At 39.4% G+C, this 24028-nt stretch overlaps 1 protein-coding gene across 3 annotated transcripts in view; it reads left to right on the plus strand.

The window, feature by feature from the left end:
• Positions 1 to 24028, plus strand: part of TBL1X (transducin beta like 1 X-linked) — a 203957-nt gene that overhangs the window by 133869 nt on the left and 46060 nt on the right. For all 3 annotated transcript variants that reach the window (XM_065638786.1, XM_065638795.1, XM_065638778.1), the window contains exon 5: positions 13738 to 13845. In XM_065638786.1, the coding sequence (XP_065494858.1) occupies positions 13788 to 13845 (58 nt within the window). In that variant the 5' untranslated portion in view covers positions 13738 to 13787. The remainder of the gene's footprint in view (positions 1 to 13737; positions 13846 to 24028) is intronic.

Raw genomic sequence — 24028 nt, forward strand, 5'->3', positions numbered from 1 at the left:
AATTCAATTACAGGCCTCCAGCAAACCTGTGCAGAGCGTATACAAGTAGTATTTTCAGGAGGTTTTATTTTAGACAGATTTGTGTGGATTTTTACTGTGACAGAAAAGGCGCTTTTCGATGAGAGCAACCTCTCTGCCAAAAGTCAAATCCCTGCTCCGAAGCGTGGAAGCACTAGAGATTCTCATTGAAACAGCTCTATAAATATCAGCAAAACTGTGTTTTTCCCACCTTCACTCTGAAATGACTGAACTATTTTTGCTTATGCCTTCCAGAGAAAATTTTGCCTGAGGCAAACACTCACCGTGGAGCTTTACAGTACAAATAGTTAAAATTGAGTCAAATTATAAGTGATAATATAGGTGATAATATAAGCTTATAATGCATCACACTTAAATATAGGTGTTGATGTCTGCTTCTTGCATAATACTACAAAAGCTCCTGAGTTTCTTTAGAAATAAGAGACCAAAATTATCTTCCCTTAATGAGGAAATGTAAAACATAAGTAAAAAATAGCAGTGAAGAGTGAAAAAGTTAATGAAAATGCGTCTTTGGGTAAGCAATACCTGGATGCTCGTACTTACTGGGCATATTTTTCATTGATGCTGAAAAAATTGAAAAGTATATGGTTCATGATTCAGCTGCAAGATACCTGCAATAAGCAAGGGATCATGACGAGGGGTTATAGGGCTCTGTTTTCTTTCCTCCGTCCTTCTGTCTCTGGCTTCTTTGCTCCACAGAGTTTTCGTTTCAGCAACCTGTGACCTGGTGTGAAGTGTGCTCTCCTGGGAGCTGGAAAATGCAAGTTTGAACCTGCTAATTCTTAAGAGAATATGTGAATCTTCAGTCTCTTAAATCTCTTATACTACTTCCGCTGCCACCTTTCTCATGTTTTTTTTTTTTTGGTGGTGGTGGTTTTGTTTGTTTGGTTTGGTTTATTTTTTCAAATAAAAGTACTGAGTCAGTTCTCTAGAACCAAAGATACAAATTGTAGCCTGGATTCGGAGGGGAAATTTGAAGCAATGAATCCCAGTCTCAGACAGGGTCTAATCCACAGCTACAGGAAAACACATAAATCTTTGAAACAGGCCCATAACTTTCCCCATTCTTTGCAGAGGGAATTTTGTAGCCCACCAGCCTTTGAGAATTATGTTCCACGTGCTGGATGACTAAAATACTCATTTGCTTACAGCATCCTTAGAAGATCCAGTTGACATGACAGCATGAAGTGTTACCCCATCTACCTGCATTCATGTCTTTTCCAAATAAAAATTATTTTTCCAAATAAAACTAGTAAAGAGGACAATGAGTGAAACTGTTTCAATTTGGAAAAATTACTTCTTTTCAATTAACACTGTTACTGATGTTCATTTGAAAGCCGTATGGAGGTTTTGCATCTTTATAACACTAGAGTAATTTCTCTTTGTATGAACTAGAAGAAACCAATAATCTGGGCTGGATGAACAGAAGCGCAGCCAGTTGGTCAGGGGAAGGGATTGTCCCCCTCTGTGTGGCATTTGTCAGACCCCATCTAGATACTGTGTCCCGTATTGGGACCTGACACAGGGAAGATCCAGACAAACAGGGGGGAGCTTGGGGGGACCTCAAGATGATAGGGCTGGAGCATTTGCCCTGTGAGGAGGGGATGGGGGAGCTGGGACACCCTGGAGGAGGGATGTCTTCAGGGGTACCTAACAGCCCCCCAGCACCTACAAGGGATTATTGAGGAGACCGAGCCGGGCTCCTCACAGCGGTGGAGGGTGAGAGACAACAGGTACAAGTTGCAGAAGGTTGAGGCTGGGATAAGGAGAAGCTTTTCCCTGTGTGTTCCCATGGAGAGGAGGCAGTGGAGCAGGTTGGCCTGGGAGGCTGTGCCATCTCCATCCTTGGAGGGCTTCAAGCCCTGACTGGTCCAAACCCTGAGCAGCTGGTCTGACCCCAGAGCTGGCCCTGCTTTGGGCAGGGGGTTGGACTAGAGACCACCCGAGGTCCCTTCCAGCCTGTGACCCTCAAGCCTAAAGGCACCCAAAATCCTACTGACTTTCAGTGGCTCTTATAATATTTTTGTAATAGCAAATATATGATTGACAACTTCAACCTTTCTGATCAACTCTAGCTTCCCTAGAGTCCTTCTTGGAGGGAAAGTCAAAAACTTAGAACCTTTTAATTCTGTGATAAAACAGTTCTTGTCTCGGGATTAAATCCTGTATATATGGATTTAAGGCTTCAGTTCTCTGTATCCTTAGTTTTTAAGAAGGGGAGTGCATTTTTTTTAATCTGAGGTAACTAATAACTGTGTCGTAAAAATCTTTCCTGAGAAGTATTCAGCTGATTTTTTTAATGAAAATCTTAGATTATGTCATGTCAGTCTCTGACTCCCCAAGGAATTTTTAGTTCATCTTAGTTTCCAGGCTGTTTAGCTTTTTTTTTTTTAAAAAAAAAAAGCTTATTTAAAAAAAAAAAAAAGAAAGGAAAAAAAAGAAAAAGGTTAAAAAGCTTTCCTCTTTGTGTTGCCCTTTAATCTATAGGCTTTGCTATTTATATTAGGGCTGTGTAGGACTTCATAGTGCTGCCGCAAGAAACGTGATCCTTTATCTTTCAGTATTGTACATTCTTCACTCATCTACAAATGGAAAGAAAAATACCTAGTGAGAACTAGCAAGTTGCTCTTGAAATACTGTCTGAATATGCAAACCTTACAAAGTTCTGCCGCTTAAGTCTCCTGCTATCCCTAGACTGGAGGAAGCAGCAAAATACCATATTGAAATGTACAGAAAATTGATAGAAGATTTGGAGCAGGAAAAACCTTTGTACATTTTGTAGCTCCATACATAGACAGCGATGAGTTTGTAAAAATGGTCAAATGCCCTCCAGCTAAAGAGGAGAAGCAGCATGAACTATTCCACTGGTCTTACCCGTAAGACAGAAAATCAGGAAAACCTAAAATAACGGAGGGACTGCCTCACCCATGATGGGCACTTTCAGCATGCAAAGGAAGGAGGACAGATGAAAAGTCAGATAATATGTGTGACAGTGTTGTACAACTTGGGTCATATTAATGGACGTGCCCTCCGTGAATTTTTCTTTGCCATTTGCAGCCTGAATATAGAGTATACAGAGGAAAAGTTGAAAGAAATAAAGAAAAAACAGTATCTGAAGTTGGTGGTTGAGGTGGTTTTCATAGAACAGAGATTTCTCAGTCTTAATTCTTTGTATTGATTTTTGTGGGAAGTTTTTCTATGAAATATTTAGTGATGTGAATGCAGAAAAGTAACTTAGAAATAAGCTTTTACTCCAGTGGTTGCCTAGAAGTTTCTGCAGACATCCTTTATAAGCAAATTATCTCTCTCCATCCTTTTTTCTTCCTCCTCCACCTTCCAACAAGGAAGGTAGCATTATACTTTCCATAAAAACAGAGGCATTTAGTCACCTTTTTCCAGAGCTAAAACCAATAAAAACCAGGACTAAACTTAGTAAAGCTAGTGTTTTTAAAAAAAAAAAAAAAAGCCAACAAATTTCCACTAAGAGCTAAATGTTGGAGGTAGAAATACACAGCAGGGAAATATTCTGAATTTATGTATTATTTTTCTGTTCTTCTGTTGTGCTATCCTATATGATCTTTGTCCTTACAACATTTAACATTAACATTCTCTTGGGATTATTCAAGAGAAAGCATTAAGTATTTATAGCCATAGTTAATATCTTTATAAATAGTTCATAAGAGGATCTGCTATAGTAAAAGTTTCCATTATAATTCTTTGTTTTCACATATTCTAAAATTTACGAAATACTTCTTTTGGGGGGTGAAATTTTCCATGTTGTGAGTCTGAAAAGTATTTTTATCATCTTTAACTCAGAGTATAATCCTTTCAGCTATTTTGGAATTATAAGCAAATGGGAAAAATGCTTTTTGCCTTTGTACAATAATGATAATAATAATAAAAATAAAGAAGATCCTCAGCTACACTTTTAACAATACTACAGGGAAAACAAGTTGAGGTTGAAATATGTGGTAAGATCCACTGCCTTTGCTTCCTCTGAGGGAAAAATTAAAAATAAAGGTATGGTGGAAAAATAACATAAAACTGTTCCTAGTAACATCTGCTAAGAAAGGAATGAAACCCCACCCCCTTAATTACGTTGCTGCTCATTCCCTTTCCCCGGGGCCATCCAGGTGTGAACCGCTGGGGTCCCGGCTGGTCTCTGGACCTCGGCAGGTCCTTAGAGCAGCTCTCGCTCACTGGGCGGCCATTCGATCCCAACTGGTGAGGGGTCAGGGATGTGCCCGTCCTCTTCCCATGTGCGATGAACAATGCTGGTGCTTCTCCCATCTGCTGCTTCTAGGGCCCTGCAGCCCTGTGGGGCCACCCTGCACAGCTAAAAAAAAATGTAGGGTTTTTTTTTAGCCTAGGGCAAGCTCCTGTTGTTTTATATCATCTTATCCATAGAGCTTTGCTAAGTCCAAGGGTTGGTTTTGTCACACAAGCTATATGTGTTGTCGTGAGACAGTAGTACCAGGATGGCTTTCACATTTAGTCTTCCTCTTAACTGCATTTGTGTCAAGCCGCCTTAAAAGATACTAAAATAGCATGAAATTCAAATGTACATGGAACTGAAACTCAGGTTTTACAGTGTATCTGGGCCTTGTGGGTGGGAAGGAGTAGCACACAAACCGGCAGGTATGTGGACAAACAGACCTTTCCCCATGGCATCCCTGCGGTGTTTGCACTGCTGCTCTTTGTCTGGAGAGCGTCACCCTGTGCCTCTGGGATGGGAGAATGAAATACAAGATTACGGGGCTGAAAACATCTCAAACCCCTTCACGCTTACTGCACGTCACTACCCCAGTCTCGGCGGTGGTTATGCCACACATGTGCCATGCCTGTCCATGAGGTGTTGGGTGGTGGAGATACCTACCCATGTAGCTGGCACTAATACCGTTGCAACCAGTAAGGTGAATAATGGTGTGGTGTTTAAAATGAAGGTTCACCCTCAGGGTGGTATAGGACCTAGTTTATGTAAGGAACATGGTAAAAGCCACACGTGAATGTTTTATCCTTATCTTGCTCTTCAGAAATAAGGCGCACAAGCAAGACAAAGCCTGATTCTGCAGCCTAGTTAGAGCATTCAGATGCGTTGGAAAAAATCAGGATTTTAGCCCCTGCTGCCAGAGTTGCAGTGTTTTAAACAGCAAAGTTGCAGGATAAAAATCAGAAATAATTAAAAAAAATGTATTCAGATATTCCATCTTTCAGGCAAGGCCTCCAGGCTGTCTCTCGCTTGTCCTTCCAGGCCCATCGCTCTTGTGTTCCTTGCTATGGCGTTGCCTCTTTTGAAATGGGCATCGTGCCTTCTAACCCCTGCTGCTCATGAAGCAGGTGGCTCAGGGCCTTACAGAGGTTTTTTGGAAGCTCCTTTTCTGTCCTGGTTGCATGGTGTCACCTCAAAGGCAAATGTTTTATCTACTGGACCTTGGCCTGTCTCATCACAGTTGGAAGTCTGTGTCCATTCTTATAGGCAAGCTTAGGACTCAGGTACCTCATGTTGAAGTTTTAGTGGGTCTTTACTGTTAGGTGTTGGAGAAATTGTAGACAGCTGAAAAAAGAAACTGTGCCTTATTCTATAATATTTGGGGGAATGTTAATTCCAGAAGTTCAGCTGTGTAATTTGACTCCCGTCTGAGGTCAGAGAAGGAAAATGAAACAGGTACAACCAGTTCTGGTAGGAATTAATCTCATACTCCTTTCACCTCAGTACTCTGTTAATGTGAAGCACTGATTAAAAGCTAAAGTTTGCTCCTTTTGGTTTTGTTGAGGTTTTAGCAAAAATCCAGGTAAATTAAGTGAAAAGTTAAATTTGAGGTAGTATTAATACGCTGTCCCTCTTGCCAAAAATCAAGAAAAGCAAATATAGACAGAGTAATTGTGCCATCTTTTGAAAGTTGCAATCTTCCTTAACTTTTGAGCATGTAGCTCTACTTGTGAGATTTAAAACACATTTCTTATTGCATTACGTACATGGAAGCGCACACAGACAAGTAACTGCACAATCAGACAATCATGGTTTTTGGCCTAATTGGTTTGAAATGAGTGGACACATGCTATTGTCCCCCAGTTTGTCGTAATTGCCATTTTGTGCTCATGTAAGGAAGAAAATTCTGGTGCTGTTTAGTGGCAGCATTCCCAATTGACTTCACTTGTTCCAAGAGTGATGAGGTATCTTGATTCTCAGACTAAATCCAATCATGTGTTTTGATTTCTCAAGCCTCTGTAATTCCTTCCTTTTCTACTTTAAAACAATTAATTTAATTTCATTTGCAAGCTCTAGAAATAATATCAACCTTTAGTCTCTCATCAATCTTATTTTTGGCTTCCTGGAGCTTTCCATACAATATACTTCTGCGAACATTATTTTTGTTTATTTAAAAAAAATAATAATAATTGAAGTTGGCTGTTCTTAGAACTAAGCTATAAAAGAGGTATAACACAATTGCACTAATTAAGAAGAGCGGTTGGTTTTGTTTGCTTTTTTTTCCCTTAGCAAAGTGCCAAAAAGAAAAGATCAATACGGGAAAACCCATTTCACTCTTCAGCAAAGGGAGTTGGAAAAGATCCACTTGAATCTTAGAACTGAAACGCTGGAGGCTGATGTAATTAAGTAAACCAGCGGAGAACTGAAAAATAACCTGATCAAACTAAGTGATTATAAGTATGAAAGAACTGATACACAGTTCTGCATCTTTTGATGGAAGCAGAGTTTGCTGGGAACTTGGTGATGAAAGGCTTGGTTTTTGTTGATGATTAGTTATTTAAATTGTTGATTAATTGAAAAATGTTTGAATATCACTTAGAAATTGCTGGAATATCTCTTGCTGCTCCCTTTTTTTCTTTAAATAAATAGATGTGGGTTTGGTTCTAAATGGCTTTTTAGTTCGAACTGTAATTTATGATTTAAAGTGGTATTCATGCAGAAATAAAACTTTCTGCAATGATATCCACCAAAGTGTTTGATTGGCCAAGTTATTTTTATTCATGTTTTTGTATTAGGTTTGATTTTTTTTTTTTTTTTTAATGTTTTGGTGTTTTACTGAGTTCTGTACTATTTTTTGTCAATATTTTTGCCAGGACAGGATAACCATTTTGTGAATTTATTGCAGATTTTTAAAAGGATAAATACAGTAGCCACAGTTAGGCTTTAAAAAGAGATTCATCTGTTCAAAACCATGTCTTTATGAGTATTGCATAGTAAACCGACCTTCTCCCTGAACAAAGTTTTCATTTTATTTAAATTAAACCCCTGGTTTTGTCAGATTTGCCCACACAGCATTTGTTTCTTCAAGAGTGACCTCTTCAAGACAGAATTGCAGGTTCATTGATCACTGCCACATGTGTATAGTTGTCATTATCTTCTCTTGATTGGCACCAGATTTTCGATGCTGGTATGCTTGAGTTCAGGGATTAATTGTATGAGATACCCTAACATGTCAGAGTCTAAGCTAAACCTTTTTATAGCCATGCCATTTTTCCTGCAGCACTTGGATACAGACGTGGTTGTTACTTCTTTCCATCAGAGCGTGGTCTTACAGACAGCAGTGAGGTGGGGATGAGCTGGGGCTCCCTGGATTTGTTTTACTTTAGTGTGGCCTTTTAAAAATCAGCAGAAGGCCAGTGTAAAGACATAGACCTAAAAACAAAACCAAAAGAAGGGTCAGCCTTAATATGTGGTAATGCAGGTTCTGGCAAGCCTATTGCCTTTTCTCTTTGAGGTCCGTGTCCCTATTGAGGTGCTATAAATGTCGGTGACAGAGCTGTGAGACAGCAAATACTGTACAGCACAATAACCAGTCTCAAAGGAGATTACCCCGTTCTGCAGAATCTCAGCTTCCATTTCCCGAAAGCAACAAATTCGTTATTGTGTTTGTGAAGTAAACCTCGAATATTAACATACAAGTGATGCAAGGACATCTGTGAGCATCTGTAAAGAGCCTAGGGCTATAGCTGTGAGAGGTTTCAGTTGCCTCATTTTTGTCATTAAATAGTTCGGATGACCTGTGGTGATAACTTAGAGAATGAGGATAGTTAACTATTTGCCTCTTCATTAAGAAAGGCCAGAGAGCTATGGTGCAGGTCTTCCTGTGAGCACATCTTTATTTGCTTTCTTAAGCGCATGATCTCTAGAAGGGGCCACTGTTTATATTTTAGGTTTAGTATTTTTAAAGCAAGGTGTCAAGTGAATCCTTACAAGGAGGAGTCTGGAAGTCGTGCATGCACAAGCTGCATTTTGGACAACGCTGGCTGTTATTCTGGTGACGGGCATAGGTGGAGTTTGGGAAGAACCATCCTGCATGCTCTGCGCCTTGTAATCAGCAGGAATGCAATGGTCTGACTCCCTCGTCAGGATGCTTGTAAAGAAGAGATGTTTTACTCTTTAGCTTCATGAAATGGCAGGAGGGACTGCAAGGGGAGATGGGGCCGAGTGCGCTCTTTTCCTCTCCAGAAGTTGGGTTTTGGCATTTGGGGAAAGCATTGCACTGCAGTTCCTCCGCGAGGAGAGGCAGCTGTGGTAGAAGCCAGGCCTGAGGAATGCGAAGGCGTGGGCCAGGCAGAGCTCGTGAGCCCCCGGGGAAGAGCTGCCGGCTGCCAGCTCTGTGCTGGCTCCGTGGTAAGACACAGCCTAGAAATACAGAAGCGTAGGGCTCATCGCAGGTTTCTGATTAAAGTATTTTTCAGCAGTAAATACTGAGATGGGCGAAAAGTGACTTGTTTTGTGAGAAGTGGCTTCTGGCTTTGGGAAATGTTGTTTTTCATTAAGCTACAGCGCATATGCAAAACGGTTACACATTGATTTGGCTATGGTGTCACTGTGCCTTCCTGGAGTCTGTTTTAGTTGTCGTGTTTACATTCTCTTCTCTGAGGTGGGGAGACTGTAGGGGGTCCTGAGAGACGTGGTTTGATGCATGGAGCCATCGTGGACGAGAAAATGAGAGCACAAGTACATGAACTCTGGTTCCATGTGGCCAGGCATCAATTTGATAACGTTAAATATATGGAACTTCCTGGAATGTTTTAAATTTTATTAAGTCTCTCATTTTGCATTTTTGCTTCTCCAAAAAAATTATACAATTTCTCTTTGCCCCCCATCATTTTAATTACAATCTTATTGTCATTAGAACTTTGATTGGGAAAAGACGTTTTGGCCTAGTCTTGTCAAATGAGGAGGTCAATAGTGCAACCCCTCCAGGAGATAGATAAAAATTTGTGGGTTTGAGGTTTGTTTATTTGGGGTTTTTTTCAGGGGAGGGTGTTTATTTAACAATAATGACCCCCAAAAAATCCTCCCCAGAAGGTGGATGACTGGTCAGCACTCAGTTAAAGCTGACTGAAGCTTGCATGTTTCTACAGAGGGTAGGACAAGGGCCAGACCATCCGTCTGATGAATTTCTGTCGGCAGGGCTGGATGCAGAAATGGGAAGTGCTCAGCTTCCTATTTAAATTTCAGGTTTAGATTTTAGTTTAGGTGTTTTCCCTAAATGTCTGGCCTGTTTCCGCCTTCCTGAGGGGAAGATTGGACTGATAACTCCCAGTCCCTGTGGATGGCAATGCTGCTTCAAGTAGCAAATGCAAGCTCCTTTCCCAAAATAGCCTTGGCTGTCCTCTGCCCCGGGGTTAGCCTGCAGGTCAGGACATGGCCCGGGAGGACCCTGTGAGGATGATTTAGGAGAGAGGCAGAGGAGTTTTTTTAAGATGCTATTTCGAAGTTTAAAAGTTATATTCCCTTGATTCTTCAGCCGGATCTCCCTTATTTATGGCAACCTAAAATATGCCGCAAGAAGCAAAAGCAATCCTTGAGTAAGGGGATGGGATATAAATAAACTATTCTTGGTCGACCTGGTTAGTCCTGTGCTGAACCGCGGCTGTACGCGAGGCTGCCTTCTCCAGAGATACTTGCATGGCCCATTAGCACGATTCCCAGTGCTTCAGGAAGGTTTAATTTGAGAAGAGTGGTATGTTGGTGCCCAGAGCCAAATAGGGTCTGTCGGTGTACTCCAGGAAACCAGCTGCCGTGGTTGCCCAGAGCGCAGGGGAATGAGCTGCAGGGTTGGCTTTGCTGGACCCAGCTCAACTCCAGCGGAACGACTTTGTTCAGCAAGAGCCAAACACAACGGTGGCATATCTGAGCTAATAACCCAGCTTCCTACCTCTGTATGGGAAGCATTTCTGCAAGCCTGTCCCGGCAGAACTGAGAGCTGAGTGTCTATTTAAAATAAGTGTTAAATTTCATTTTGCATGGTCTTGACAACCCATCCACCGGGGGAGGATTGAATGTTTAGGGCCCTTTATACTTGGGGAAGTCTTAGTGAGCTCTGCTCACATGTTTGGACATTCTCAAGTATCTTCAGGATCACAAGGCAAATTCTTGAGGCGAGGCTGAAGTAAATAGAACTTTCCATTATGTGTAATTGGGTACAGGAAAAAGTATTGCAAGTAAAGAAAGCTCAAACACATGTTTGAATACTTTTAGTAAATCCTCTTGACATTGTGAAGAATTAAGATGTTATTGCTGGTTTAAATGTGAAATGCCTTCAAAGGCACATCAATATTGTTTATAAGCTATAATTTATTTCTTTTAAAAAAACTATTAATCTAGGTAATACCTATCTCCAGTAACTAAAGGAGACCATCAATTAGCAGAAATAAATCTATCACAATGATAACTAAAGGTTTCTGTGATTTTCTACAGAAGTTTGCATTTCTACGTGAAAAAAAAAACTGTATTGAGGGGGAGGCTAGTTGTTCCTTATGAATCAGACTTGGAGATACACAAAAGATAAGTATGTTCCTCTCCTCCCTACCATGTCTTCTGTAGCCTCTTTAATTTGGGATGTTTATCTGCGGAGAAGAATGAAATCAAAAAGAGCGTTAATGAAATTGAGTATGGTCTTTCATAGCTCAGCCAAATTTCTAATGAATAGATTTCTCTGGGGCAAAGCCAAGATCTGTGTTGTATCGTTTTGGATGGGTAATAGCTTCGTAGTTGTGGATCTGATTGCTGCACTGGCATCTGTGGGAGGGAAGAAACCTTAAATGTACGAGTGGGGATCATCTGGTTATTTATGGCATGGTAACAATGTGTATAAAGATATGATCCGACACATATGTCGCAGTAATTCTTGTTGAAATGCATTGTAAATCCAGCTACTCGGTGTGCTTGGGATTCTGATACAAAGGTAGCTGCTGTGGAGATTTTTCTGGGGCTGTCAGACTATTTATTTTGCAGTCAGGCTGATTTTCTCTGGTTTTAATTTATTTAAGAAAAGTCTTCTTTAGCAAAACAAACAAAAATCGACACTCCTCCTTTGCCTTCCCTTTCCCAAAGCAACCCTCTGTATGTGGGAGACAGAATGTTATTGTCTTAAATTAGCAGGATGCATCCAGAAACAGCATTTGTAGTTTCTTGATTTTTTTTTAATAAAGTTCATTTTACCACAAAGTACGTCATTGCTGAAACCGAATTTTTGTAAGAGGTTTCATCTTTACCAACTTTCCTACCACCAAATATTGAAACTGCTATTTTTAAAATGCTTTTAGAAGTGTTATGTCGGGTGTTTTTTTTTAAACCCACAGCTATCAGAGTTTCTTGATTTATTGTTATCGTGGCCAGGGCAGTGACACGGGTGTATTTTAAGTACTCAGACAGGGATGAAAATGGCTTTAATTGTTGCCGTGAATGTCTGCCTTGTTCTTCATTGTATGGTGATGATTGTGCAAAAAGAGGCAGAGGGATTTATTAATTATTCAGAAACAAGTCTGTTTATCTGGAAGTACATGTGAAGTTACACTGAATGTGCTGCTTTCACTGCCTGCAGTCGCCGACCTCGGTCACTAAAGCCCTTAGGGCTCCCAGTGCTTCCAGTCTCCTGAGCCTGCGGCACAGGAATTTGAGCCCATTTTACAGATGAGGGATTGAGGAGAAAAGAGACCAAACGACTTCCCACGGCGATATGTGGCACATGTGACAGGACTGGATGGTGGATACAGCTGATGTTGTCCTCAGCCACACTCTTAGCAGAAAGTGATCACGTACTCCCAGCTTTCACAGGATCGTTGGGGTTGGAAGGGACCTCTGGAGATCATCCAGTCCAACCCACCTGCTAAAGCAGGTTCACCCAGAGCAGATCGCACAGGAATGTGTCCAGGTGGGTTTGAATGTCTCCAGAGAAGGAGACTCCACAACCTCTCTGGGCAGCTTGTTCCAGGGCTCTGGCACCCTCAGAGTAAACACGTTTCTCCTCACGTTTAGATGGAACCTCATCATCGCTTCCAAAGTGGATGAAATTTTCCCCACTGAGACGTCAAGATTTTCAGTATTTTGTTTCTCATTGTTCTCTGTGAAGTGTAAACTGTAATAATAAAGACTAGAATACTCAAGGAAGATGTCTCCCAAATTAGCAAGCTGTGGTTCCTTGTGGTAAACCCGCATTGAAGCCATCAGTGAAATATAGCAGCCCAGGAGAATAAAAGGCTTCCCAGAGTTCGAAAGATCTCCATTTACATAAATATGCAGAGACATCTGCTACAGTCATGAGTGACCTGCTGGTTTAAATCATCAGCAGGGGAGACTTGTAGTCGATCAGCATTGCCTGCAGTAGCAGGTGCTACTTTAGGCAACAGGAATTACTGAAGAGGTTTTCGATGAACAAAGACCTTTTCGCTTGCCAAGAGGCGGACGGGAAACTGAAACAAATGGCACACGCCCCCCGTCTTTCACTTGTAGTAACGTGACAAAGGTGTAGGGTGTGCTTCTGCGTCCAAATCTTTATGTGATTAGCTATAGGTACGGTGTGGCTGACGAAGCTGCAAAGTTTATGTCTGAGAAGTGCTTATGGCTTTGCAAACCAAACTACTTAAGTCAGGTTCCCAAACAGAAATGAATCAAGATGGAATGGAAAATGTTCAAAACACATTTATCATCTAAAAACCCAATGTTTTTATTATGAGAGTATATGCCAAAAATAGTAATGTAAAACTGTCATACTAAAGGTTACAATTGCTTAAGTGAATAACTGAAGTTTAATTCTTGCTCACCATTAATCAGCAGAGATGTTATACCATTATAACTTTATATAATAGCACAAGATTTGTATTCCTTGTTCGCACAAGGTATATGGCATTCTCTTTTTTTCTCTTCCCTCCCTCCCCCTAATAAAATTTGTAATCCCATCTTAAACTTAGGGTTTTTTCTGTTTTACGGAACTTTATTTACATTCTCTGCATAACATGGTTTCGTAAGGTAATAATCTGTCTTTTCAGTGGATGAACTACTGGACAGAAAAACAGATTACAAATTTGGGGCTGGGAAAAGGTTATGATTTGGTGCGTTATACGTGACTGTAATTGCCAGCAGTTCTCAAAAGAAAATGCTCACACATTAAAAGGAGTGTCCAAAGAACCTGTGGTAAAGCCACAGAAGTAGGAGAGTTGACATTTGCAGAGGCTTCCAAGATATAAAATGTTCCCTCTGACTCTCCCATATATGTTAAATACTGCTCTTCAATTATAATAAAAGGCACAGTACAGCTCGAGTACTTGATTCTCAATATGTAATGAGTTCCTTACATTGGGATGTAGTGGCTCTTTAAATCTTTAAATATCTTATCAATTCCCAGCTCTATTTTGATAACAGATTAAATAATAAACTGAGATAAAACAAAACCTGTTCTTTTCTTTCCCTTTGAACAGAGCGTGGATCACACTTCTCGTAAACCTCATCATATTGAGGTTGGGCTAAGATGAGCATAACCAGTGACGAAGTGAATTTCTTGGTGTATCGCTATCTCCAGGAATCGGGTAAATTTCCTGTCTTTCCTCACAACTTCAGGTCATAGACAAAATGGGAAAATTGGCTTTTTGCATGGTGTTGCTTTAGGAATGTTGTGCTGAGTGTTTCAGACTGACAAACTCGGACTAAATATTTCTTGCACAAACCGTTATTTCTTTGAAGTCATGGTCTTCAGCACCATAAAAGTACAAACATACGCAGGTACAAAGTAAACATTGCAGTTAGGCAAAACAAGGAAATAAATAACATTATGTTAACAAATGTTTTTGTAGAGTTTTATCATGTCAGTCAAAGTCATTTTTGGCAGCATAAGCACAAAGCACATGGATTTTGAGTCTTCTTTCTTAGCTACTTGAAATAGTTCTGTCAGATACTTGTAAAGAGAGATTGTCTGCATTGGTTTTATAATGGCTATAAACGGAAACTTGGGTGCAAACGTCTGATGTTTTAGAATATTATTAGGGTAATTAGGTATGTAAACTGAGCTGTGCAAGTGTCAGTGTGGCTCTGCCTTAGTATCACTTCCACCTATATCTGTTTTCATATTGAAAAATAATGTCTTTATGGGGCTTTTCCTTATAGAAGGAAGGCTTCATCTTCCCTTAAAAAAAAACACAATACGAAACTTTACCATCTATTTTGTTTTCATAGTCTTGATTCCACTCTTTGACTGCAAGAAGTTTTTTTCGCTAGTGGAATATATTCTGCTAGTGCAGAAATGGTAGGGGAGCTGAGGAACGTTGACAAAAGGTTTATATCCAGGATCCCAATTTACTTAGTACTTGACCTACGTTCTGGCTTGGTAAAAGTAGAATTCACTAAAAATATTTGGTGTTCCATATGCTGAAACAACAACAACAACAAAATCTGTGAAAAATACATGTCTTCCTATCAGAAGACTTGAAGCCAGTTGTAGCATAAGTCATCCAGACTTAAGAGATGTCTTGGACAGGGGACCAAAGAAAGTCCCAGCACGTAGAAGATACTGGGTTAGCCTGTTTCTGTTCATTGTTATAACTATCATTCATTAGATACATGATTTTGATTTGTTTCTTCTACTTCCAAGACTATTTCAATCCCAGGAACCCAAATCCCTATGCAAGGAATCTCCACTGAAATTGAGAAGATGATTTATAATACTTTTTCAGGTTTTTGTCTTTTAAAACAGCACTTTGAGAGTCTAGTTGTGGCCTGTGTTAGTAGCTGTTTTCTCATATTGTATTCTCTCTAAAAATGGAGCTTATGAAATTTAGTCTATAATAGTTCTGCCATGCAGTCACATGAAAGAAAGGTAGGAACTAAGAAGCCTAAAATTTCATCCAGAGAAAGTTTATTTTTAAAAATAAGCTATTGGATACCACACTGGAAGAGGCTTTTGAACATTAGAGCAGTGCGCAGATGGACATAATCAAAGCCTAAAGAATCCTGAAATTGTTTTACATGGTTATATTTGCATTGTAGGAGATTCTACAGAAACTCAGTCTATTAATACAGTAACTTTTCCTGATGTGAAAAAAGAAAACCAGTCTTTTTTATTCCTCTTGGTAGATCAGTGAGTGGGTTAGTGTTGTGTAATGATTCAGAAGGAGGCTTTGCGAAGTCAATCAAGAATGGTGGTATCAGCCAAATGTCAGGAAAAGGTTCTTCTAGGTAAACCCTCTCCCACAAGCAAGCAATTAATTTTACCGTTTAAAGGGAGAACTTCACATACAAATTTTCATATTAAGTGCAAATTTTACTGCTCTTATCTAATGTAAAGGGCCAAGTGTTTTTCTTACTTAATCCATACAAACTAAAGGCATTCACAAAAACATTGTTATTTCCACTGTTTCTGTTGTATTTTACCCATATAAAAGAGTAGAAGCTGAAGTTAAATATTTGAAGAAATATTCAAATATGCTTCAAACTGAGCATATTGAAACCTAGATGCTAGGTATTGATTTAGTAGATATACCTGACAGTTTGCTAGTAATTCCATTCAGCAAATAAGAGCTATAAGCAATGATGAAATCCACTAATCTATTTTAAAAGCTTCTTACATTTAGTTTGAATCTTTTTCATACTGTCATTGTTTTTTCCGAAGAAATTTTTATTTCTGTATTTTCAGATAAAGTAGGGTAATAAGACAGAAATTGTTACACAGTATCTCGCCTTTCCACCTGCTAGTATAATGCCATAAGATGTGACAGCAGATGAAAGATGTTTAATCAATAGCTTTCGACATAATGCATGCCAAATTTACAGGGCTGGTGTTTAAATACAGTTTAAGTTCAAACCCCTACAGTTTAAAGAGTTTGCTGAAAATAAGATTATTACATTGATTATTTATTAACATTTGCTGAACCCAAAGCTCCTAAAAATGATATCAAACACAGCCATAAAGGTTGCTTACAAGACCATACGTAAGTTCAATTGTTTGGGGTTTTTTTTCAGGTATGTTTCCTTTAATCTTATCCTGTAAAACTTCCAGTCTTTGCCATACAATGTAGGCAAATAGCGAGAGGAAGAGATGTGACAGAACGAAAAACAGATGGCAGAACAACTATGTAAAAAGTAAACTGTCCCTATAATATTTCAAGTATTTTGTGACTGCAAGGCACAGAGGCACTTGAGATTAGTTTAGACATTATAGAAAAGATACTGATGGGTGCTTTACACTTCATTATGAAAATGCTGGCAGGTCATTCTAGTAGAAGTTCAGATCTTCTAAAATTGAAGTTAGAAGTGAAATTCCGTAATTATATTTCCTCTTTAATCCTGTGTCAGACTAGCAAAGTTGCACAGGAGAGTATTAATGGAGTTGAACTGTCTAAACCATTATTTTTGCTTTTTAACAAATCTTGGCATACCACGGGGAGTTCCAGTGAACTGGAAAAAGCAAATGTTGTGCCAGAATTTTTAAAGGTTAAACAAGATGGTCCAGGTAACTATAGGTCAAGAAAAGTCATTGGAAGGTTGAAACTAGGTACTTCCAACAAAATATGAAGAGATGACAGCATGCCTAATGCCAGCCAGCAAGTTTTTATGGATAATAGGTCTTGTCAAACAAACTTGATACTGCTTTTTCCAAGGTCACAAATAAAGCTGACAAAGATAACTGTGCTGACAATAATACACTTAGACTACTTTCTGACATTTACTTAGCCTTGTTGACTCTGTGGTTAAAAAACAAAACGAAAGAACAGTGTGTGAAATCAGCGTAATCCAGAGTTACCAAATGGATTAAAAAAGGGCTAACAGAAACATTTTGAAAAGTGATTAGAGTTGGGGAATATTCATCTCGCGTGTTGCTTCTAGTGGGAACTCACAAGAATCTGTTCTTGGCATGATACTGCTCAATAGCTTTATCAGTTACCTGGAAGGAAATATAAAATTATTCTCTAGTACATTTGCAGATGGAATTAAATGGCAAGTTGTGGCACTCAATGAGTTATCCTGACCGGTCATGTGGTTGAACAGAAGAAAATAAAGGCCGGGAGGCGGCCTTGAGCTGCCCATTGCTGGAGAAGTTTGTCTGGTCCAGGGCAGCGCAGGCAAATCCCTCCAGTACAAGATAGGACTTGGACAAATTAAGGCTCTAATTGCTTAGCTGTATTAAAATACGTAAGTAAATAATTGCCTGTTCACAGAGGTGACCATCTCAGGCCATATCTACGCCCACAAAAGCAAAGCAGTCAGGCATGGTTTCCATTTAGGCTCCATGGGTTGGTGGCGTAGGAATTCCACCAAGTAAGGTGGCTGGGTGTTGTCACTTCCACTGTAGGACCATGAATGCCCCCCTTCTTGAGGTATAAAGAAATCGAGTGTTTAATTTCAGTTTAAGATTGTTACTTCCTATCCAAAAGTCAAGTCCTGTGATGTTCAGTTTGCTCCTTTTTGAATATGAGCTTTTTGGTGCACAATTTAAAGTGGCTCAGTCCTTAAAAGTGCCAAGTACTTCCAAGCATTGTTTATCCCCGGAATCAAACTTTTAAAAGTCAGGTTATATTTATTTTAGGCATCTTGATTTAAACACTACTTTTAAGAGAAAACGTTGGCCTCAGTTACTAAAATCAGGCTTAGCTTATGTCTATGCTATGAGTGTACTACCAGTGTGGAGATGGGAGCACACAAAAGATTCCTGTAGTTACACCAACAAAGTGTGTTCATTGACAAAAATGAAACAAGCTATACCAGAGAAGCCACAGTTCTGGCATCCAAATTACATTGGTTCAGGTTTGCACCTCTTCAGACTCCTGAGAAACATAATTTTTTTGCTATCTTCGCTGCTGATGTAGTCCTTCTATTGGTTTTCTTCAGGGTTTTCCCATTCTGCTTTGTCTGCCCAGAAGAGAAACAGATAATTATTTGTCTTTTGGAATGAAGGTCAGAGCGGAACAATGCAATGAGAGTAATAACGATTCCAAGTAAAATTGAAAAGGGGCGAGGGTGGGATGGCAAAACCAAGAGAAATCAAATCTCTCATGTACCTTTTAATCTAAAATGTGCTGCCATCTGTTGTGAGTGACAAATCCTGTCGTAGGGCCACCTGCTACAATAAATTACCTTCCCGGCCCAGCCCAACATGTCAATTCAGTTATTAAAGCTTTTCCAAATTTGGTGGGTTTGATGCATTGATCGAGTTAATTGTGTTCTTTTTCTAGCATTTAGATGCATGTTGCAGTATAGAATACTTATCTGAAAATCAGCTCCCCAGCAGTCTGTGGCTTACACTGCTCTCTAGTAGGGCATTTATTGTCGTGGGTATCTGGCAATGACGTGTTAGAGTTAAGGTTGTGTAACAGTTTCCATTTTTGCTCATACTCTTACTGTTCAGTTTTAATTTTGCCATGTTTTATGATGTACACTTCATAAACTATTCCTCAGTGTGCAATCTGTACCATGTCCAAGACAATAAAAACACTGGCTGGATGCTTTTGCTAAGAAGATGTCAGTGAAATTTTTAGCTGCTGACTTGGGACAATTCACTGTTATACTTTAATGTTGTCATTTGTTTTCTTCCCAACTGTACAAAATAAGGCAGCTAGTAACTTAGTTGTTTTCTATGTGTAGTTTCAGGATGACAGCAACGTATTGGTCTGTCTGGTTTACGGTTGACAGATTTTCCTTATTTTCCTAAATGATCAGCTTTTCTCTCAGGTTTTAAGCACGGCCTCAAGGGCACATACAGCATGAAGCGTTTCTGTGAATCACAGCACAAAATCCTTTGTAGAGTGAGGCACGTGCAAACATGAGCCTTTCCTCATCACCACACCCAGGGCATCTTAGTCTCATTCTGCCTTTGGGAATTATGAGAGAACGCAAAATCTGGATATTCTGAAGCTGTTGGGATTTCGTCATTGTGATGTTGTACAACTAGGTACTAGTAGCTGGAATAGTACTGGATTACAATTTTTCCAATACTATATTTACACTTTTTTGAAAAAGAAGCAGCAAAATTTAAAGGAAAATGTCGTCTTTGTGACTCGTTCTCTTTTTTAATGAAGAAATTTTATACAAAATGTAAGTAACGCAATTTGCTTGGGTAAGTTCTCGTGCAATAGGGGATGATTGAAGATGAATATTCTGTTCTTTTGAAATTGTGCCTTATGCAATGGTCTTTATTTACATAAGACTATGTAACTTTTCTCTGAAGTCCGTATTTTTTCTGCCTGTGAGGTACGTTTAGAGGATTTAGAAAAACTGTGTATGGCACAGAGTTCCTGAGTCATAGATGAGAAGAGTGCATGTTGAAAATAATTCAGATGAAGCATAGCATGAAATATTGATGTATATATAGGTCAGCTAAATTTGCTTCAAAGCTAACTGCTTCCTTTGCATAGGAAGGCTGCAGCTGTGTAGAAGGGGAATGTGCAATGCATGAGCTTTGCTTAAATTACTAAAATCTACACCTTGAAAAACAATTCATTAGAAGAAGGAAGCGCTTGATCAATAAAAGCACTTGTCCAGTGTGACAGTAAAAACAATAGTGTGCACTGATAGTAGAGTCAGTGGATAATGATTTTTTTCTGGTTTTATGTTTTCTTCCAATTTGAGTCATTAGGATCACAGGGGAGTTCAGGCTGGATGATACCTCAGGAGATGACAGAAGCAGAGAATAGGTCAGGTTGGCAGGGACCTTTGGAGATCAACGAGTCCAACTCCCCATTCACGGCAGCATCAGCTGCAGCAGGTTGCTCAGGGCTGTCTCCAGTCAGGTTTTGAATATCTCCAAGGATGGAGAATCCACAACCTCCCTGGACCGTCTGTTCCAATACTCGATCACCCTCACATTAAAAAAGTGTTTTGTTTCAATGGAATCCATGTGTGTTTCGGCTTGTACCCATTGCCTCTGGTCCTTGTCACTGGGCACCACTGAGAAGAGCCTGGCTCTGTCCTCTTCACACCCCCTCAGGTGTTTATACACTTGGATTAGGTCCCCCGTGAGCCTTCTTTTCTCCAGTCCCAACTCTCTCAGCCTCTCCTTGTATGGCAGGTGCTCCAGTCCAGTAAGCGTCTTCATGGTCTTTTCACTGGACTCACTCCAGTACGTCCCAGTCTCTCCTGTACTGGGAAGCCCAGAACTGGACCCAGTACTCCAGGTGTGTCTCACCAGGCCTGATAGCAGGAAGGATGCCCTCCCTCAACCTGCTGGCAATACTCAGGATGCTGTTGGCTTTCCTTGCTGCAAGGGCACGTTGCTGGCTCACTTTCAACTAGTTCAGCCCCATACTGATAACTGGGGAGCCTCAGAGATCCTTTAAAGAACCTATACATAAAGGTGCTGTTAAACACCATAGTCACGGATGCTTTTGAAGCCGTGTACATAGCTGTGCTCTAATAGTAAGGATGGAGACCTTTCGTTTGCTGAGGGGAAGAATGCACCCTTGAAATGACATCCTGCCAGCCAAAGACAAAACACACATTTTAGTGTTGTTTCAGTTACAATCTATGGCTGCGTTATTTGTCTGTACGTACATGGTATCACTGGCTCTTGGCCCACCTGCGTTCTGCCTACAGTGTAGAGTGATTGGAGCTCGTAGACCAGACTTGGCCACACTGGTACAAAGACGCTTGTGTATTTGCTTAGCATCTATTTGCTCAGGTACTTTTGTGCTAGTGTAACTCGATGCTGAACAGGTATTACTGAGTAAATAAAATAATACACGTTTTAAGGAAATATGTAAAAAACGGGTGTTTAAACCTGGGTTTAAAATTTTTTTTCCTCAGTATTGCTGTTTGAAAGTGAGGTTAATGCTACATACAGTACCTCATGGCAGACCGTAAAAGGTTTTAGTCCTAAAATATGTTGAAATCCTCTGAGGAAAGAGTATTACAGGTGTGCTGGGACATCATTTGACATTATTTTTCTATTATTTCAAAGTACTATTTGTGAATTTATAGTTGAATATATATAGGTGAATTTGTACATCTAAATGCAGTATGAAGAAGATGCTGACTATATTACTCAGGAACTGGTGTTAAAACTGAAGGCAGGGTTTCTTTCACCTTTTCAGCTGTACAATGGCTAGGCTTTGGAGCAATACAAAATCCATCATTAATTCTCATGGTTCAGCACAGATCTGATTTGTGAGCATGCAGCCCTATTTATTTATATGATGTGTTATCCTCTTTAGGGCCAGCCTACTCAATTAAAATAAAATGGCTTAAGCTTATGATCCAAATCTCTGATATACTGGAAGTTGGATGTAGAACTAACATTTGTGACCTTCCAAGAATTATTTGAGATAAACAAAAGCCACAGTGTTGTTCTAGGAGTGGAATATGAGTTATAGCGATTCTTGGATAAGAGTGCTTGAGAAATTTGACAAAAACAGGTTTGGTTAAATAAAAATGTTTCCTAGAAGTTACCCCAGAATGAACATTACTATCTAATGAGAAACCGTCTGTAACTATGTATATTGCATATGAAGAAACTTAATATATATAACTTCCTCCAGTATAATATGTATGTAGTAAAAATAGTGTTCTTTCAAAAGAGTTTATAAAAGATTTGAATAAACTGCTGCTCCTTTTTTTTTTACTGTCTCCTCTACTTTCTGTATTTATTTTAAACTAGGGAGGAAGTGACTCTATGATTCCAGAAACAGTGAGACTGACTCTGAATTGGAAATGATACTTCATAGTTGGAGGATGGATGACTGCTGTAAAGACAAATCCATTTCTCAAATAAGAACTGTGTTATTATGCACAGTTTCTCTCTCTGCTAGTAAACATTTATTCTCTTTGCAAATACTAAGTACATTTTAAGAAAATCAGGGTCATCATTAGAAGACGACAAGATTTTTTGGACTGCAGGTCCAAAACCATTTTTTTAAAACTTATCAAAGCTACAGATCTTGGCAAGGACAAATCTGATAGGTTAAGGTAAATACTTCTCCAGTTGCCTTTAAAGATAAGCAAATTGGCTTCTAAGCCAATGGCACCTCAATCATGGGAAACAATGTGTGAGTCAGAACCACACTGTGTACTTGTTTTGTAGAGCAGTGAATACGTACTTGCAGTATTTGGTGGTCGGCTTCCCAAAATAAAAATTCCACAGTGGAGAGGAAAAGATGCCTTTACAGCTACAGGAGTTATTTGCCATACTTTGTCTGGTTATATTTTAGAAAATAATGTATTAAGTTATATGAGGGCTATTCTAATATGCATTCATATGCACAGACTTAAAGTTTTCTAACCACATATCTACTCATATATGTACCTATAAACGATTGTTTCAAATGTTTTTTGGTGCAGTTCAAGAGATCCTTTTCAAAACTTTTTTCTTGGTGTCTTTTACCCCTGTTGCATAACAACAGCAATATAAATGCCATATAAGAAAAGTAATACTTGGTTCAGAATTTTGTAAATTCCGGTGAAGGAAAAAAATACGCTGACTATCTTGTTCTTTTGCCATTTGCAAAACCCTACTTACTTGGTATTTCCTGCTAAGTCTTTTCACAGTTTTCTAAATCCGGATATTTTAATTTTTCTTTGGCCTGAAAGTTGCCGTACAGCATTGGATCTCAAACACAGAGGAAACCTAGTGATTTTTAAGCTACACAAACACTTACACCTTTGCAAATTTATTCCATAGCACGGATTTTGGTTCAGATCACTTTGTGTCCTGTTCTTTGAAGCTTGCATAAATGCACTATTATAGGACTATTAAGAAAATAGAATGTTGGGTGGAAGGCAGATACCTATAGGTCACAATGGCTTTGCTAGTAAAGCCAGTGAGGTGCTACACATTTATCAATTTCCTGCTTTTCTTTATGATTCTCCAGGCACAGCGGAAGAAGCTGTATCTGGCAGCTTTGCAAGTTTTGCTAATAACCCGCATGCCAGGGACATTCTGCCTGCACAACCAGGGTAGTTACGAATCACCCCTCCTCACTCCTAACCAGCCCCGTAGCTCCATTAGGACTCTGTCTGTCGTCATCAGCAGCAGAAACCATCCTGGTGTTGAAGTTCCTGGATGCCCACTGAGTGTCAGCTTTGGTGCCCTACTTGTCACCTAATATAGGTCTATATTAGAACTGACAGAAGAATGTAGCTTACAGGAAAGAAAAAAAAAAAAACAAACATGAATTATGTATGACTGTGAAAGTCTCTTCCGTAAATGTGATCCTTAAAACGATGCACATCTCTTTGGATTTTTGGTTCCATAGACACTGCTAAAAGATAACAATATCCAGTTAATTTAGAGGGAAATTTTCTTTTTTTTTTTTCTTACCCTGGCCTTTGTAAGTTATTCCAAACCTCACCCATGGTTGCATTAAATGGCTACATCTGTGTTGACATTTATTCGCCATTGTCAGTCTAATTTACAGAGAGTGAGTGAAAAAGGGGATTATTTCAGACCTTGTTTTCAAAAGATTTTTTTAAGTTCCTCTTTCCGTTGCCCGTGTTCTGTTTTCTGTCTGTATCGTATTTCTCTTTGTTAATTTGCAGTTCTCAGAAAGGCTTAAACAGTGAGTGCCAAGTACTGCTCATCAAAAGATCACTTCCAAGTTGTATTAATCTTCTCCAACATATTTTCCTGCATGAAAAAGAAAAAAAAAAACCTGCCAAAAATTATTTGGCACATAATAAAATAATTTTGGGTAGCAGACATTTACTCTGAGTTCTTGGCAGAAGGTGAACAGGTCAGATATCCGAGAAAAAGGGGTGTAACATTTAATATTAGTGAATAATCACTTCTACAAA

This window comes from Caloenas nicobarica, chromosome 1 (assembly GCF_036013445.1).
Source record: "Caloenas nicobarica isolate bCalNic1 chromosome 1, bCalNic1.hap1, whole genome shotgun sequence".
Taxonomy (NCBI): Eukaryota; Metazoa; Chordata; class Aves; order Columbiformes; family Columbidae; genus Caloenas; species Caloenas nicobarica.